The sequence below is a fragment of the Hyla sarda genome, chromosome 2 (genome assembly GCF_029499605.1).
Source record: "Hyla sarda isolate aHylSar1 chromosome 2, aHylSar1.hap1, whole genome shotgun sequence".
Taxonomy (NCBI): domain Eukaryota; kingdom Metazoa; phylum Chordata; class Amphibia; order Anura; family Hylidae; genus Hyla; species Hyla sarda.
Genome location: NC_079190.1, coordinates 326,287,654 through 326,302,134, shown reverse-complemented (window position 1 = coordinate 326,302,134; position 14,481 = coordinate 326,287,654). Strand labels below are relative to the sequence as shown.

The 14,481-nt window shown below is 43.3% G+C and overlaps 1 protein-coding gene across 3 annotated transcripts in view; it reads right to left on the bottom strand.

The window, feature by feature from the left end:
* The window catches only part of LAMB3 (laminin subunit beta 3), a 134,200-nt gene that overhangs the window by 85,597 nt on the left and 34,122 nt on the right, over positions 1-14,481 (bottom strand). Inside the window, exons 1-3 of one of the 3 annotated variants that reach the window (XM_056557940.1) lie at positions 12,971-13,222; positions 11,064-11,111; positions 9,212-9,366 (exon numbers count right to left, since the gene is read on the bottom strand). In XM_056557940.1, coding sequence (XP_056413915.1) covers positions 9,212-9,366; positions 11,064-11,088 — 180 coding nt within the window. In that variant the 5' untranslated portion in view covers positions 11,089-11,111; positions 12,971-13,222. Of the gene's footprint in view, positions 1-9,211; positions 9,367-11,063; positions 11,112-12,193; positions 12,288-12,970; positions 13,223-14,481 lie in introns of those variants that run through there. The other 2 variants (XM_056557942.1, XM_056557943.1) reach the window with 2 other exon arrangements.

Below are 14,481 nucleotides of genomic sequence, written 5' to 3'. Positions count from 1 at the left end.
CCAGAGCCTTTCAACAGGCAAGAGTTAAAGATAGAACAGAACTTTTGGAGACTACAAAATAAGCTCAAATAGAAGAACTTCGATTCATCTCAACCTACAACAACCAATGGGATGCACTTCAGAACATCTTACAGAGATATTGGAACATGCTTTCTATGGATAACCGCATCCGGGGACTGATACCCACCAGACCTGCAATGGTATCCCAAAGAGCTCCTAATTTGAAAGACCTTCTATCACACAGCCATTTCCAAAGGCCAGACAAGAAATTACAGAGGGGACAAAAACATCAAGGATCTTTTCCGTGTGGAGACTGCAATGTCTGCCAATATTTCTGTCCAACACTTATATTTGTGAATCCAGGAGATGCAAAGGAGTATCTCTTTAGGAGCTAAATTAACTGCAAAACAGCAAATGTTATATACGTGATAGTATGTCCATGCTATAAGGTCTACATCGCACAAACCAGCCAGCAGCTACAAAAAAGAATACAGAAATATTTATCCACAGTCTCCTTGGCACAAAGAGACACTGGACGTGACAAGACTCTGACTTCAGTTGCAGATCATTTTCTATATACCACCAGGGAAGACCCTCGGGCCTACGGTTTTGTGGCTTTGGAAATGTTACTAATATTCATGGAGGCTCAGTCTCCAATCGCCTACTACACATTGAGGCCAGATGGATCTTCAATTTGAAGTCAGTGTCTCCGGATGGGTTGAATGAAGAACTTCTTTTTACTGGTTTTCTTGGTGAGTCATAGAATAGATTGTATAAATCTCTGGGGTGAAAGCATGAAATAGTAGGGTCATACACATCATTGTATGTTGTGTTTTCTCTGGCAAGTGTCTCCATGTTTGCAGCTGGTAGATATCGGACATAATATACACTGCTCAAAAAAAATACAGGGAACACTTAAACAACACAATGTAACTCCAAGCCAATCACACTTCTGTGAAATCACACTGTCCACTCAGGAAGCAACACTGATTGACAATCAATTTGACATGCTGGTATGCAAATGGAACAGACAACAGGTGGAAATTAGCAAGACACCCCCAATTAAGAAGTGGAGCTGCAGATGGTGACCACAGACCACTTCTCAGTTCCTATGCTTCCCGGCTGATATTTTGGTCACTTTTGAATGCTGGCGGTGCTTTCACTCTTGTGGTAGCATGAGACAGAGTCTACAACCCACACAAGTGGCTCAGGTAGTGCAGCTCATCCAGGATGGCACATCAATGCGAGCTGGGGCAAGAAGGTTTTCTATGTCTGTCAGTGTAGTGTCCAGAGCATGGAGGCACTACCAGGAGACAGGCCAGTACATCAGGAGATGTGGAGGAGGCCAACAACCCAGCAGCAGGACCGCTATCTCCGCCTTTGTGGAGGAGGAGCAGGAGGAGCACTGCCAGAGCCCTGCAAAATGACCTCCAGCAGGCCACATATGTGCATGTGTCCACTCAAATGGTCAGAAACAGACTCCATTAGGGTGGTATGAGGGTCCAATATCCACAGGTGGGGGTTGTGCTTACAGCCCAACACCGTGCAGGATGTTTGGCATTTGCCAGAGATTGGCAAATTCGCCATCTTCACAGATGAAAGCAGGTTCACACTGAGCATGTGACAGAGTCTGGAGACGCCATGGAGAATGTTCTGATGTCTGCAGAACAGCTTCACCAGTTTGGCGGTGGGTCAGTAATGGTTTGGGGTGGCATTTCTTTGGGGGGCCGCACAGCCCTCCATGTGCTTGCCAGAGGTAGCCTGACTGCCATTAGGTACTGAGATGAGATTCTCAGAGCCCTTGTGAGACCAAATGCTGGTGCGGTTGGCCCTGGGTTTCTCCTAATGCAAGACAATGGTAGACCTGGCAGGAGTGTGTCAGCAGTTCCTGCAAGAGGAAGGCATTGATGCTATGGACTGGCCCGACTGTTTCCCAGACCTGAATCCGATTGAGCACATCTAAGACATAATGTCTCGCTCCATCTACCAACGCCACATTGCACCCCAGACTGTCCCAATGCTTTAGTCCAGGTCTGGGAGGACATCCCTCAGGAGACCATCCGCCACCTCATCAGGAGCATGCCCAGGCGTTGTAGGGAGGTCATACGGGCACTACTGAGCTTCATTTTTACTTGTTTTAAGGACATTACATCAAAGTTGGATCAGCCTGTAGTGTGGTTTTTCATTTTGATTTTGAGTGTCACTCCATATTAAGACCTCAATGGGTTGATAAATAAAATTTGATTTCAATTGATAATTTTTGTGTTATTTAGTTGTCAGCACATTCAACTATGTAAACACGAAAGTATTTCATACGACTAGTTCATTCAGATCTAGGATCTGTTCGGGGCCATCTATGTTGCAGGGACCGTCCGGTGGGGATGGTTAGTCGTTGCGGGCTGTCCATTTTCACCGGGGAGGGCCTCTTCTCCGTGCTTCGGGCCCAGCCCCGGAGTAGTGACGTTGCCTTGACGACGACGCACAGGGACGTTCATGCGCAACATCCCTGTGCGTCGTCGTCAAGGCAACGTCCCTACTCCGTGCCAGAAGAGCTTGGGGAGGGAGGTACTGCTTGGGGAGGGACTTCCTGCTCCCACATCTCTTAGCCATTTGCACAGTTAATACTGTATATATAAATTGGACATTTGTTTGTAACCCTTTACCCCTGAGGAAGTCACCAATTGGGTGATTTAACGTGTGGGGTTTCTGTGTGGACACCCACTCATGATAAGTATTTGTGTTTGAACCTGCACCTCCATCTGGGTTTGACCTGTTCTCTTCATTATTTAGTGTTATACTGCTGTGTATTTATACTGATATAGTGAACAGGGCTCTTACCACCTACATTGGCAATTCTATGGGGAAAGGGGTTCATCTTCCTTGCAACACTGCATATATTGTTAATACACTCCCGTAGACTTGCTTTCTTATACATTCTCTTCATTACTCAGGAACAGCGGGGGTGCCACACATACTGAGTGTTCTTACCAGATAGTGGGTGTTTATAGGAGAGTGTGCCATTATTGCCCCCCTAGAGTTTAGGGTTGCCTAAGATGTTTGGGTATTTTAAGTGTTTTTAAATTGTATGTCCTTGGTATTTTTGTAACCAATTCATGTGCAATAAAGTATATTTTTTTGTAAATGACACATATTTATTGTCAAATAATTTGCCTATGAGAGGTGGGCTACTGTATTGAGGTGTGTGACTTTTTTCTTCTGTGGTGTTTCATGTGCCTTTCACGCCCTTAGTAGCACCACGCCATAATTGATACAGTAATTTAAAGCTGAGCCGCCTCCCCCCCTCCATTTTTCCTTTGCTTGCATTAACTAAGAAGTAAATGCATACCGTATTTTTCGCCGTATAAGACGCACTTTTTCTTCCCCAAAACGTGGGGGGAAAAGTTGGTGCGTCTTATACGGCGAATATATGCCCGAGGCTGCTGCGGGCGAGAGCGGGAAGTCAGCGGTAAGTACAGAGGCTGCGGCGGTGCGGTACAGCGCTGACTACCCGCTCCCCACCCGCAGCAGCCTCATGACCGCCGGTGAATTTTTCACCTCACACCGGCTATGTTTATTGCCCTACGCCTGGAACATACAGTTCCGGGTGCCGGGCAAGTGAATTACTAATAACTGTATACTAAAAACCAGGGGGCCTCCAGCTGTTCTGAAACTACAACTACCAGCATGCCCGGACCGGCAAAGGCTGTCTGGGCATGCTGGTAGTTGTAGTTTCACAACAGCTGGAGGCCCCCTGGTTTTTAATATACAGTATTAGTTTTTACCTGCTCTGGCCGGCCCCCGCCTGCAGCCGCACACAGGAGCCGGCCCGGGCAGATAAAATCATAGGTTTTCCTATGCCGGACATCCCTATGTCCCGAAAAATCTTTTCGGGACATAAGGCTGTCCGCGGGTCACTCACCATTCCCCGGCCGATGCGCGTCCTCCTCCGGTCCTCCTGCGGTCTTCCTGAGATCCTCTGCCTCTCTATGGTTGTACGCACGGGACCTCAGTGACGTCCCGCGCGTACAACCATAGAGGCGCCGGAGGACCGGAGGAAGACGCACGCCGATCGGGGCCTGGTGAGTGACCGGCGGTGTATAATCTTCAGCGTTCCGGTCACCGCTCCTCCGGTCCCGGCACCTACTGCTATGGTCCATAGGCCATAGCAGTAGATGTGACACTGGGCCAGAGGAGCAGTGACCGAAACACTGTGGGGGAAGCACACAGAGATACAGCCTCCAGCCATACACTGTATATGGCTGGAAGCTGTATGTCTGTGGGGGGGAGCTGCCTACTATTGCGGGGGAACTATACTGCCAGCCATTGTGGGGGAACTATACTGCCAGCCATTGTGGGGGAACTATACTGCCAACCATTGTGGGGGAACTATACTGCCAACCATTGTGGGGGAACTATACTGCCAACCATTGTGGGGGAACTATACTGCCAACCATTGTGGGGGAACTATACTGCCAACCATTGTGGGGGAACTATACTGCCAACCATTGTGGGGGAACTATACTGCCAAACATTGTTGGGGAACTATACTGCCAACCATTGTGGGGGAACTATACTGCCAACCATTGTGGAGGGTGGGGAGCTGCCTACCATTTTGGAGGGGGGGAGCTGCCTACCATTGTGGGGGAACTATACTGCCAACTATTGTGGGGGGGAGCTGCCAGTGCCTACCATTGTGGGGGAACTATACTGCCAACTATTGTGGGGAAACTATACTGCCAACCATTGTGGGGGAACTATACAGCCAACTATTGTGGGGGAACTATACTGCCAACCATTGTGGGGGGGAGGGGGGAGGAGCTGCCTACCATTGTGGGGGAACTATACTGCCAACTATTGTGGGGGAACTATACTGCCAACTATTGTGGGGGAACTATACTGATATAAAATATTTTACTACAGTATTTGGTTCAGAATCTTTTTTTTCTAGATTTTCCTCCTTTAAAATTGGGTGCGTCTTATATGCCGGAGCGTCTTATATGGCGAAAAATACGGTAATTTCTAACTATTCATTTTACTAAATTTGTGTCATTTCGGGTTATAATGCGCAAAGGAACAAGCAGATGTGTCTGGTTCATGGATTGAAACTAGACTGCCAACTAAAGCACAAGGCAATCACGTTAAGTGAATAAGAAAAAAATGTACGCCTCAATTCCTCTCCAAGGGTCAGAAAGAGCAGACACGTTTTACAAAATAAGTCTGCTGTTTCTCCTCTTTGACTGTGTGCAAGGGGCAGTGTCCTCTAAGATACTTTCTTTGTGAACTTACCAGTGCTAGGCATGGAAATCCACCCCCTAGTCATCCAACCCATATTAAAGCATTAGCAAGTGGAAGTTATGTAAGTGTATAAAAGGTTACACATTAAAAATAGACTTGCTGACAATAGTGAGATTTCACGATGGCTGTCTCACTCAGCAGTAATACAGACATGCACAAAATTGTTGGTACGCTTCTGTTAACTCCATAAGGATGCAGGGTTTTTCAGTTTTTGCATTTTCATTTTTTCCTCATCACCTTCTAAAAATCATAATGCTTAACATTTTGCACCTAAAATTCCATATGGTGGCTTATTTTTTGTGCCCCCAATTCTACTTTGCAGTGACATTAGTCATTTTACCAAAAATCCACAGCGAAAGGGAAAAAAAATGTCATTGTGTGCCAAAATTGAAGGAAAAAAATGCCATTTTGTAGCTTTTGGGGGCTTCCGTTTCTACGCAGTGCATTTTTCGGTAAAAATTACACCTTATCTTTATTCTATAGGTCCATACAGTTAAAGGCGGTCGATTGCTCAAGCCTGGATATCAGGCTTGGAGCAATCAATCGCCGATCGGATGCGACGGAGGCAGGTAAGGGGACCTCCGCTCACGTCCTAGCTGATTGGGACATCGCGATTTTATCATGATTGTCCCGATCAGCCCGACTGAGCTGCCGGGAAGCTTTCACTTTCATTTTAGACGCAGCGATCAACTTTGGGTTAACAGCAGTTAGCAGCACAACGATCGGTGCCGCACACTATTAGCCCAGGGTCCCGGCTATCATTAGCCACCAGGACCAACACGGTATGATGCAGGGTCACGGCGTCCTTAAGAGGTTAAAGGGAAAATGACATGATGTTTTCAAGATATGGCTCCCAATGCTGGAATGCTAATTAGGTTTAGTGAACAATGGAGGTAAACTTGATGAGCTTCTCTGCCTCCATCCTGTATGCTGGACTATGCCCGTCAATTTTACGCATATTCCTTATTCTAAACTCTCACATCCTGCACATATGTGAGCGATCTGTTGTTGTTGCAGAGTACGTGTGCCGCTAGCTAATCTTCACGTATTAATGACTAGGACGTGAGAGTGAAGAATAAGGAATATGCATAAGATTTGCATTCATAGCGCAGAATACAAGACGTAATGAAGCTGTATCCCGCCTTCATTACGCACTTAAAATAACTAGCAGCGGGGGGCCTTATCTTAAAAAAAACACATGGAACAATTTAAGTAAGTGATATCTCATTTTACTCCTGGTCACCCACACTATAATCCAGTGTGTTGGGTTTAGTGCAGTTGACACTCCGGTACAGGTGTTCGGTCCCCGGGCTGTATTCGTCTTACTTCCTGTTAGCCCGACACGTCACACGGAGCTTCAGCCTATCACCGGCCGAGGCGGGACATCGTTGCGGCGTGTGATAGGCTGAAGCTCCATGTGAGGTGCCGGGCTAACAGGAAGTAAGAAGAATACAGCCCAGGGACCGAACACCTGTACCGGAGTGTACCGGAGCTCCGGGGGCTCGTTGGCAGGTAAGAGAAAGTGTGTTTTCTTTTATTTTGCAGCCCGGACGGGATAAAAGGAAAAAAGTGCGTGCCGGAGTACTCCTTTAATATTTTGTTGCACAACCTGTTAAGGCTGTCACTGTGAATATGTGATTTCTGTAACTCTCAATGAGACTTCTGAACTTGTCTACAGGTATCTAAGCCCACTCCTCAAATGATACTGTTCCAGGTGTGAAAGGTGCCTTCTCCAGACTGTAGGTTTTATCTCCTTCCACAGATCTTTAATAGGATTTAGGTCAGGGCTTATAGAATTCCACTTCAGAATGGTTCAATGTTTTGCTCTTAGCCAGTTTTGGATCCTTATCCTGTTGGAGGACCCGTGACCTCCGACTAAGACCAAGCTTCTTGACACTGGATAGCATATTTCCCTTCAGAATACCTTGATAGTCTTGAGATTTAATTGTACCCTGTACATATTCAATGCACCCTATGCCAGATGTAGCCCAAAAACATACTTTGCCGTGGGTACAGTGGCAAGCTGATCTGATTTGCCAAAAAGCTCCAGTTTTGTCTCATCTGTCCAAAGGACAAGCCACAAAGCTTTCCTTGTCATGGGCATCTATGCCCCTATTGATGCACCCCATGATTTTATTTGCCCAACACTGGTCACTACAGCTAAATTCACTGTTAACTAAGACTCCCAAGTCCTTTTCCATGTCAGTCATCCCAAGTTTGCTCCCATTTTATACATAATCCCAGCCCGGATTTTTCCTCCCCATGTGCATAACCTTACATTTATCAGTGTTGAACCTCATCTGCCACTTCCCAGCCCAAACCTCCAATCTATTCAGATCCATTTGTAGCAGTACACTCTCCTCTATAGTGTTTACTGCTTTACAGAGTTTAGAATCATCTGCAAAGAGTGCTACTTTACTACTCAACCCCTCTACAAGGTCCTTAATGAATATATTAAATAGAACAGGACCCAAGACTGACCCCTGTGGTACCCACTAGTAACAGTCACCCAATCAGAATAAGTTCCATTAATAACCACCCTCTGTTTCCTATCACTGAGCCAGTTACTTACCCACCTACACACATTCTCCCCCAGCCCAATCCTTCTCATTTTATGCACCAACCTTTTATGTGGTACCGCATTACTTACTTTGGAAAAATCCAGATATAGGAAATCCAGCAATTGCCCCTGGTCCAGTCTGGAGCTCACCTCCTCATAAAAGCTGATCAGGTTAGTTTGACAGGACCGATCCCTCATAAAGCCATGCTGATATGAAGTCATACATTTATTTTTATCAAGATATTTCAAAATAGCATCTCTTAGAAAACCCTCAAACAATTTACATACAACAGAGGTTAAACTAACAGGTCTATAATTCCCGGGGTCACCTTTTGACCCCTCTTTAAATATTGACACCACATTTGCCATGCGCCAGTCCTTGGGAACAGTCCCTGTTACTATAGAGTCCCTGAATATTAAAAATAGGGGTCTGGCTATTACATTACTTAATTCCTTTTAAAAGTTCGTAGCCTTCAACGACTTTGCCGAACACCACGTGCTTTCCATCCCAAATGACCCAAAACACAAGGCTAAAAACACCCAAGAATGGCTAACAGAAAATGACTGGTCTATTCTTAAGTGGACTTCTATGAGCCCTGATCTGAATTCTATTGAAGTTCTGTGGAAGAAGCGGAAACATACAGTCTGGAGAAGGCATCCTTTACACCTAAGACAGCTGGAGCAGTATTTTATGAGGACTGGGCCAAGATACCTGTAGACAAGTGCAGAAGTCTCAAGTGCAGAAGTCCCTTGACTACAGTGACTGCCTAAAAAGGTTGTGCAACAATATATTAGGTTTAGGTACCATCATGTTTGTCCAGGACATGTTTTTCAAAATGATTCTGCTGAACCACAATTCAAAAGCAATGTCTGATTTTTTTCATCAGTTAATTTTCAATAAGCTGTTATTCATTATTACGTTTGTCAGTTTCAAGTTATTTAAGAGAGCAATGTGGTTTTTTCTGTCTTTAACGGAAGAGTACCAACAGTTTTGTCCATGTCTGTAACTGAAACTTCAAAAGCCAAATTATATAACATTTGTAGATCCCTATGGGTCACGAAACCCAGGTTACTGGTCAAGCAGAGAACTTTTACTGAATAAAGTAACAAAGTAATATTAGTAACATAATCAAGTTAAGATTTTCTCACCCAAACACTGAAACGTCCGCAGTCTCTTATTGGGTTTTATGGAAGAAGACTGAGCTACATGTGTCCCTGAATCTTTTAGATTCCAAATTTCTAATATACACACAAAGTCACACAGATATATATACACTTCAGTACAATCCAAAATAATGATCAGCTGAAGTTGGACCATGCTTCATAAGTGATATATGCAAATATATGTTCACCAACCTTTCCGAATGGTGTGCAGTATGTTTCTGGTCTTTCCATTCCACATGTAGAAGAAGCTCTCAGGTATTCCGTTCTTCCAATAAGAAGATCACCCATTGCAGGATAACATCCTCCACGTGAGCAGTCTTGCTGTGTGTTCACAAGGGTTGCAAAACCTATTTAAAATACAAAAATAAAAAAATAAAAATAAATGCAAAACATACATCTAATGAAAAAACTATATTAGGCTAGGTTCTCGTCACGATTTTGACATCTGACAGTTGGACTGTTACAAAGTTACATAGTTAGTATGGTTGAAAAATGATATACATCCATCAAGTTCAACCAAGGAAATGAAGGGAAGAGAATTGGAAAATCTGGTGTTGAAAGTAAAATCGGATGCAAAAAGTAAGATCGGGTGACTATAATAATCATATCTCAATGGGTGCATTCACTCTGCGGTTTGTGCATGCGGGTGGCAAATGGTTTAGAGGTATTGAAATCATACGAGCCAAAACCATATGAAATCGTATACCCATACGTTTTCATTATGTTCTCATTGACTACAATACTATATAACGCCCTATACCTGACTATACGGCTTTTTAACAATAGACAAAACCGTGGTAGGACTTTGTTTTTTGTTTGGCAAAAATCGGACAAAAACTGATGCATGTTTTAAAATTTATTTTTTTATTGACATCAATGTATACGACTAAAAATACTATGGTAGACAATTTGTAGCTATCCAAGGCTGGACATACCTGCACCCAGCGATTCACTGAGCTGCAGAATGACACATTGGGCCCGGGTGTTTCCGTAGATGTCAGTCACACTGCAGTTTAAGTAGAGGTTTATTTTTTTTTATATCTCACACAATGACCTTAATTAGAAAAAAAAACTTCTGCCGGAATTCTCCTTTAAGAACGCATTTTTTAAATCTGATCTGTCTTTATGTATTTTTTGTGAAATTAATGTTAGTGGTAAATTTTGGTCAACATTTTGTAAAAAATTTGAAATAGGAAATAATTCACATTCAAACTATGTATACTTAATGTTGGCATAATTTGTTTAATGTCCTGCATTTAAAAAAAGAGTAGAAGAGTATCTGTTTTTTGTACTTTTACTCCCATTATGATCCACACCTGGTTTCAGATTCAAATACTGCATCCCATAACCTCAACAAATCCTGGTCAAATCCTGGATTTGAAAGAACACCCTGAAGCCAGAAAATGAACGCATGATGACATCCCTATAGGCCTTGGTTGGCAGGCTCACTCATAAGGCATGTTGTTTCCATGGTACTGCTGCTATGTAAACAGATATGTGTTTGGGAACAGTCAGAAGTCATAAATGTAACTTTATTAACAAGTTAATTGTTCTTATTGCAGAATATGACATTTACTGTATTTTCTCCTGTTAAAATTATATTTAATAAAGGTGCCATATGATCCTTTCATCTTTACTAGACACATTTTTTTTCTGGCATACTATCCTACAAGACAGATAGGAGAAGATATCATTCCCTGTGATAGTGCAGAGTGGCAAAATTGCAAAAAAATGGAATAAGCTCAGTTTTATTTTTACAAATTTTCAGTGCAATGTGGGAGTTTTTGCAACATTTTTTTGTGAATTGTGCACAGTTAGGGCAATTGTGTGTGTGCAATTGTACCGCTCTGCGCTGGCCCAGGGAATGAAAAATTCTATTCTCCCAGTACAGTTTAGTGGCCCAAGGCAAAAATATATAGACACATAAGAATTAAGGAAACATTTACCACTCTAGACATGCATAAAATATTTTCCATAAAGAGCACAGTACATATAATTAAAGGAAAATAATCCCCCCCTGAAGGGACACAATCTGGAGCCTTACCTAGAAGTATGATGCATAACCACATCCTTTGCTCTTGAGCTTCAATACCTGTGAGTGAAATCCAAAATCAAACATTAACTCCATGGGATTCTTTGTTCTGATTTTTACTGCAGAGAACCATCTGTTTTCATAATAGTATCATGTATAAATAGGTTTTTCAATGTGTGTGGTTTCCCAAAAGAACAGAGCAAGTAACACCAAACGGATAGATGATAACCTGTTTGCAAGTTTTTCACAAGTCTCTAAATTAAAAAGGGTAAATGTAGATTATTGTTAGTTAGTATATTATGTCTTCTGCCCTGAACATGGTCAGCTATGTCATGAGCTCCTGCACACCGTATTCATTCTATGTGCAATGTACTAGATATTATACATGGTACTTGCTTGACTGCAAATATAGTACATAGGACACAGTTGGCATATTGGTATAATAAATACCATAAACTGACCTAAAAGGCCTTATAATAACTATTAGTATAGCAAGGTGTCCAGAGGACTGATGCCAGTGACCTTTCCCATGTCCTTGTCTTTGTGTAGCAGTAACAGTCTATAAAAAAGATCTGGGCTCTAAAGTTGGCAGTAGACATTAGATATCTATTGGCAGCTCCATCCAATTTGATCCCACCAGAAATTTTTAGGTCTATGATTAGAAATTGATGACCATCTTAAGTTTCTTTGGAACAATCACAGGTCATTCACCTGATCTACACTTCTTCATGATACACTTAAGTATTTGACTTTTACAAGTTTTTCTTAAAAGGGTACAAGACTCTGAGATATCCGATGCCATTGGCAATATGTCCACACTTACTGAGCTGACATGAAAAAATAAGGTAATAACTGGACTAGTGGATTTTTCTTCTGTCAGGTCCCTATTTAGTTTAGTTGAATAAAAGGAACCAGTGACCACCTTTTTTGAATCCATCAAGCACAGAGACAGCCAAAGCAGTACTCCATTATGAGGCACCCTCCTAACCGATGCCTATTCCCTTTAAAGCATTATAGATCCATTGATTCTTCTTCATATTAAGCCTGGTAACTCCCTATAACGTTTATAAAATGTCTCTGCAGAAAGAAGCACAGGTATTAAAATGCCTATGCCTAGCTTGCAGCACAATTGTGAGACTCACCTGGACTTTCACTTTTCTCTGATATCCTCTACTGGGAGTGTGTTTCTTTCTCTACCCCAAATCCCAACTGCAGTTTGCTTCCTTGAGCTGGCTTTTTAAACCACGGCTCACCTAGAAGTCTCCGCAGTATATGTGATAAGGGAGTGTGTCAGTATGCTCATCAGACGCACCCACCCAAACATGGTTACTCATCACATACCACATCCTAGACACAGCATGCCTGCTCCAAGCTCCACACAGCACAGGTATACCTATAAGGACAGGACCATAGCACAATACTGAACCTCTAAGTAGCCCACAAGTCTTGGCACTGGCACTTTCACAATAATTCATCATAGGTCTATAACTCACCCCCAGGTGTGAACTAAACTCTAACACTTAGGAGTTATCTATACATTTTAGGAGAAGAGCTAGAATGTCCACTGTGTTTTCTAACATATATTTATCGTAGTAGACTGCTAATATATACAGTTGGTGTGAAGTTTCCATCCTGACTAAAGCTTTACTACATAAATCCAACTATGCAAAGAAAGAAAACTAAAGTTTTTGAATATTAGAGACTCTTAATTTTACTGTTTCTTTGCAGTTAACATTATTTTTAGAGCACCAGGACCAGTTGGGCATGAATGGTTCACCCAACTCACATCTAGATCTACTGTTACCTTCCATATTCTAGATCTACACAGTGACAACATTTTGGCCTCATATTAGACTGGCTGGTTAACAGTAAAAAAAAAAAAAAAGGAGTGCCTTCTTAAAAAACACATGTAAACTCACCAGATTGTTGGCAAGAATATCTCTTCTGCCTTTTTACATTCTAGGTAGTATTCGGGATTCAGTTGTCTTGTGTTGATTGATATCCAAAGATGCAGAAGAATCCGGTACCTTTTCCATTTAAAATCTAAAGTTTTTGCAAACACTAAGCTTTACCCAAATATGGATATGTGAATAATATACAAATGTGGGAAGATTTATCAAAACATGTGCAGAGGAAAAGTTGACCAGTTGCCTATAGAAACCAATCAGATCGCTTCTTTCATTATTAAAAAGACCTCCGAAAAATGAAAGAAGCAATATGATTGGTTGCTATGAGCAGCTGGTCAACTTTTCCTCTACACAGGTTTTGATAAATCTCCACAATTGTTTCTATATGTGGCAAAAGTATATACTCCCTCAGAGTTAAATCTCTTGAGCTTGGCTCAAAAATAGTGCACTTGTAGGTGCAGAAACAAACATGAAATATCTAATGTTTCACTTGCTTATAAGAAGAAAAATGTTCTGCCAAGTAATGTCAGGGCAGGATTGGACTGGCAGGTAAAGTTTTACATGTAAATGTGTAACCTGTTTATCTGGTCTCCCAGGATTTGTTAATACATTCGGGTCACAGAGTGGACAAAAATATATTTATTCATGTATGCTATTAAAGAAATTAACAAAATAAAGATACAATGTTGCTGTTACTTTAATTGATTATAAACAGGCATTTTACATTAGTTATTGTGACGCCGAGCGCTCCGGGTCCCCGCTCCTCCCCGGAGCGCTCGCAGCGTTCTCTCATTCGCAGCGCCCCGGTCAGACCTGCTGACCGGGTGCGCTGCGATATTACTCCCAGCCGGGATGCGATCCGCGATGCGGGACGCGCCCGCTCGCGATGCGCATCTCGGCTCCCGTACCTGACCCGTTCCCCGTCTGTGTTGTCCCGGCGCGCGCGGCCCCGCTCCTTAGGGCGCGCGCGCGCCGGGTCTCTGCCATTTAAAGGGTCGCTGCGCCACTGATTGGCGCAGCAGGCCTAATCAGTATTCCCACCTGTGCACTCCCTACTTATACCTCACTCCCCCTGCACTCCCTCGCCGGATCTTGTTGCCATTGTGCCAGTGAAAGCGTTCCCTTGTGTGTTCCTAGCCTGTGTTCCAGACCTCCTGCCGTTGCCCCTGACTACGATCCTTGCTGCCTGCCCTGACCTTCTGCTACGTCCGACCTTGCTCTTGTCTACTCCCTTGTACCGCGCCTATCTTCAGCATTCAGAGAGGTTGAGCCGTTGCTGGTGGATACGACCTGGTTGCTACCGCCGCTGCAAGACCATCCCGCTTTGCGGCGGGCTCTGGTGAATACCAGTAGCAACTTAGAACCGGTCCACCAACACGGTCCACGCCAATCCCTCTCTGGCACAGAGGATCCACCTCCAGCCAGCCGAATCGTGACAGTTATCCTGTATACAAGATATACATAGTACTGCAGTTTTAACTTTGCAGAAGCAGTGTTCATGTTGGCATGACAATAGAATTCCC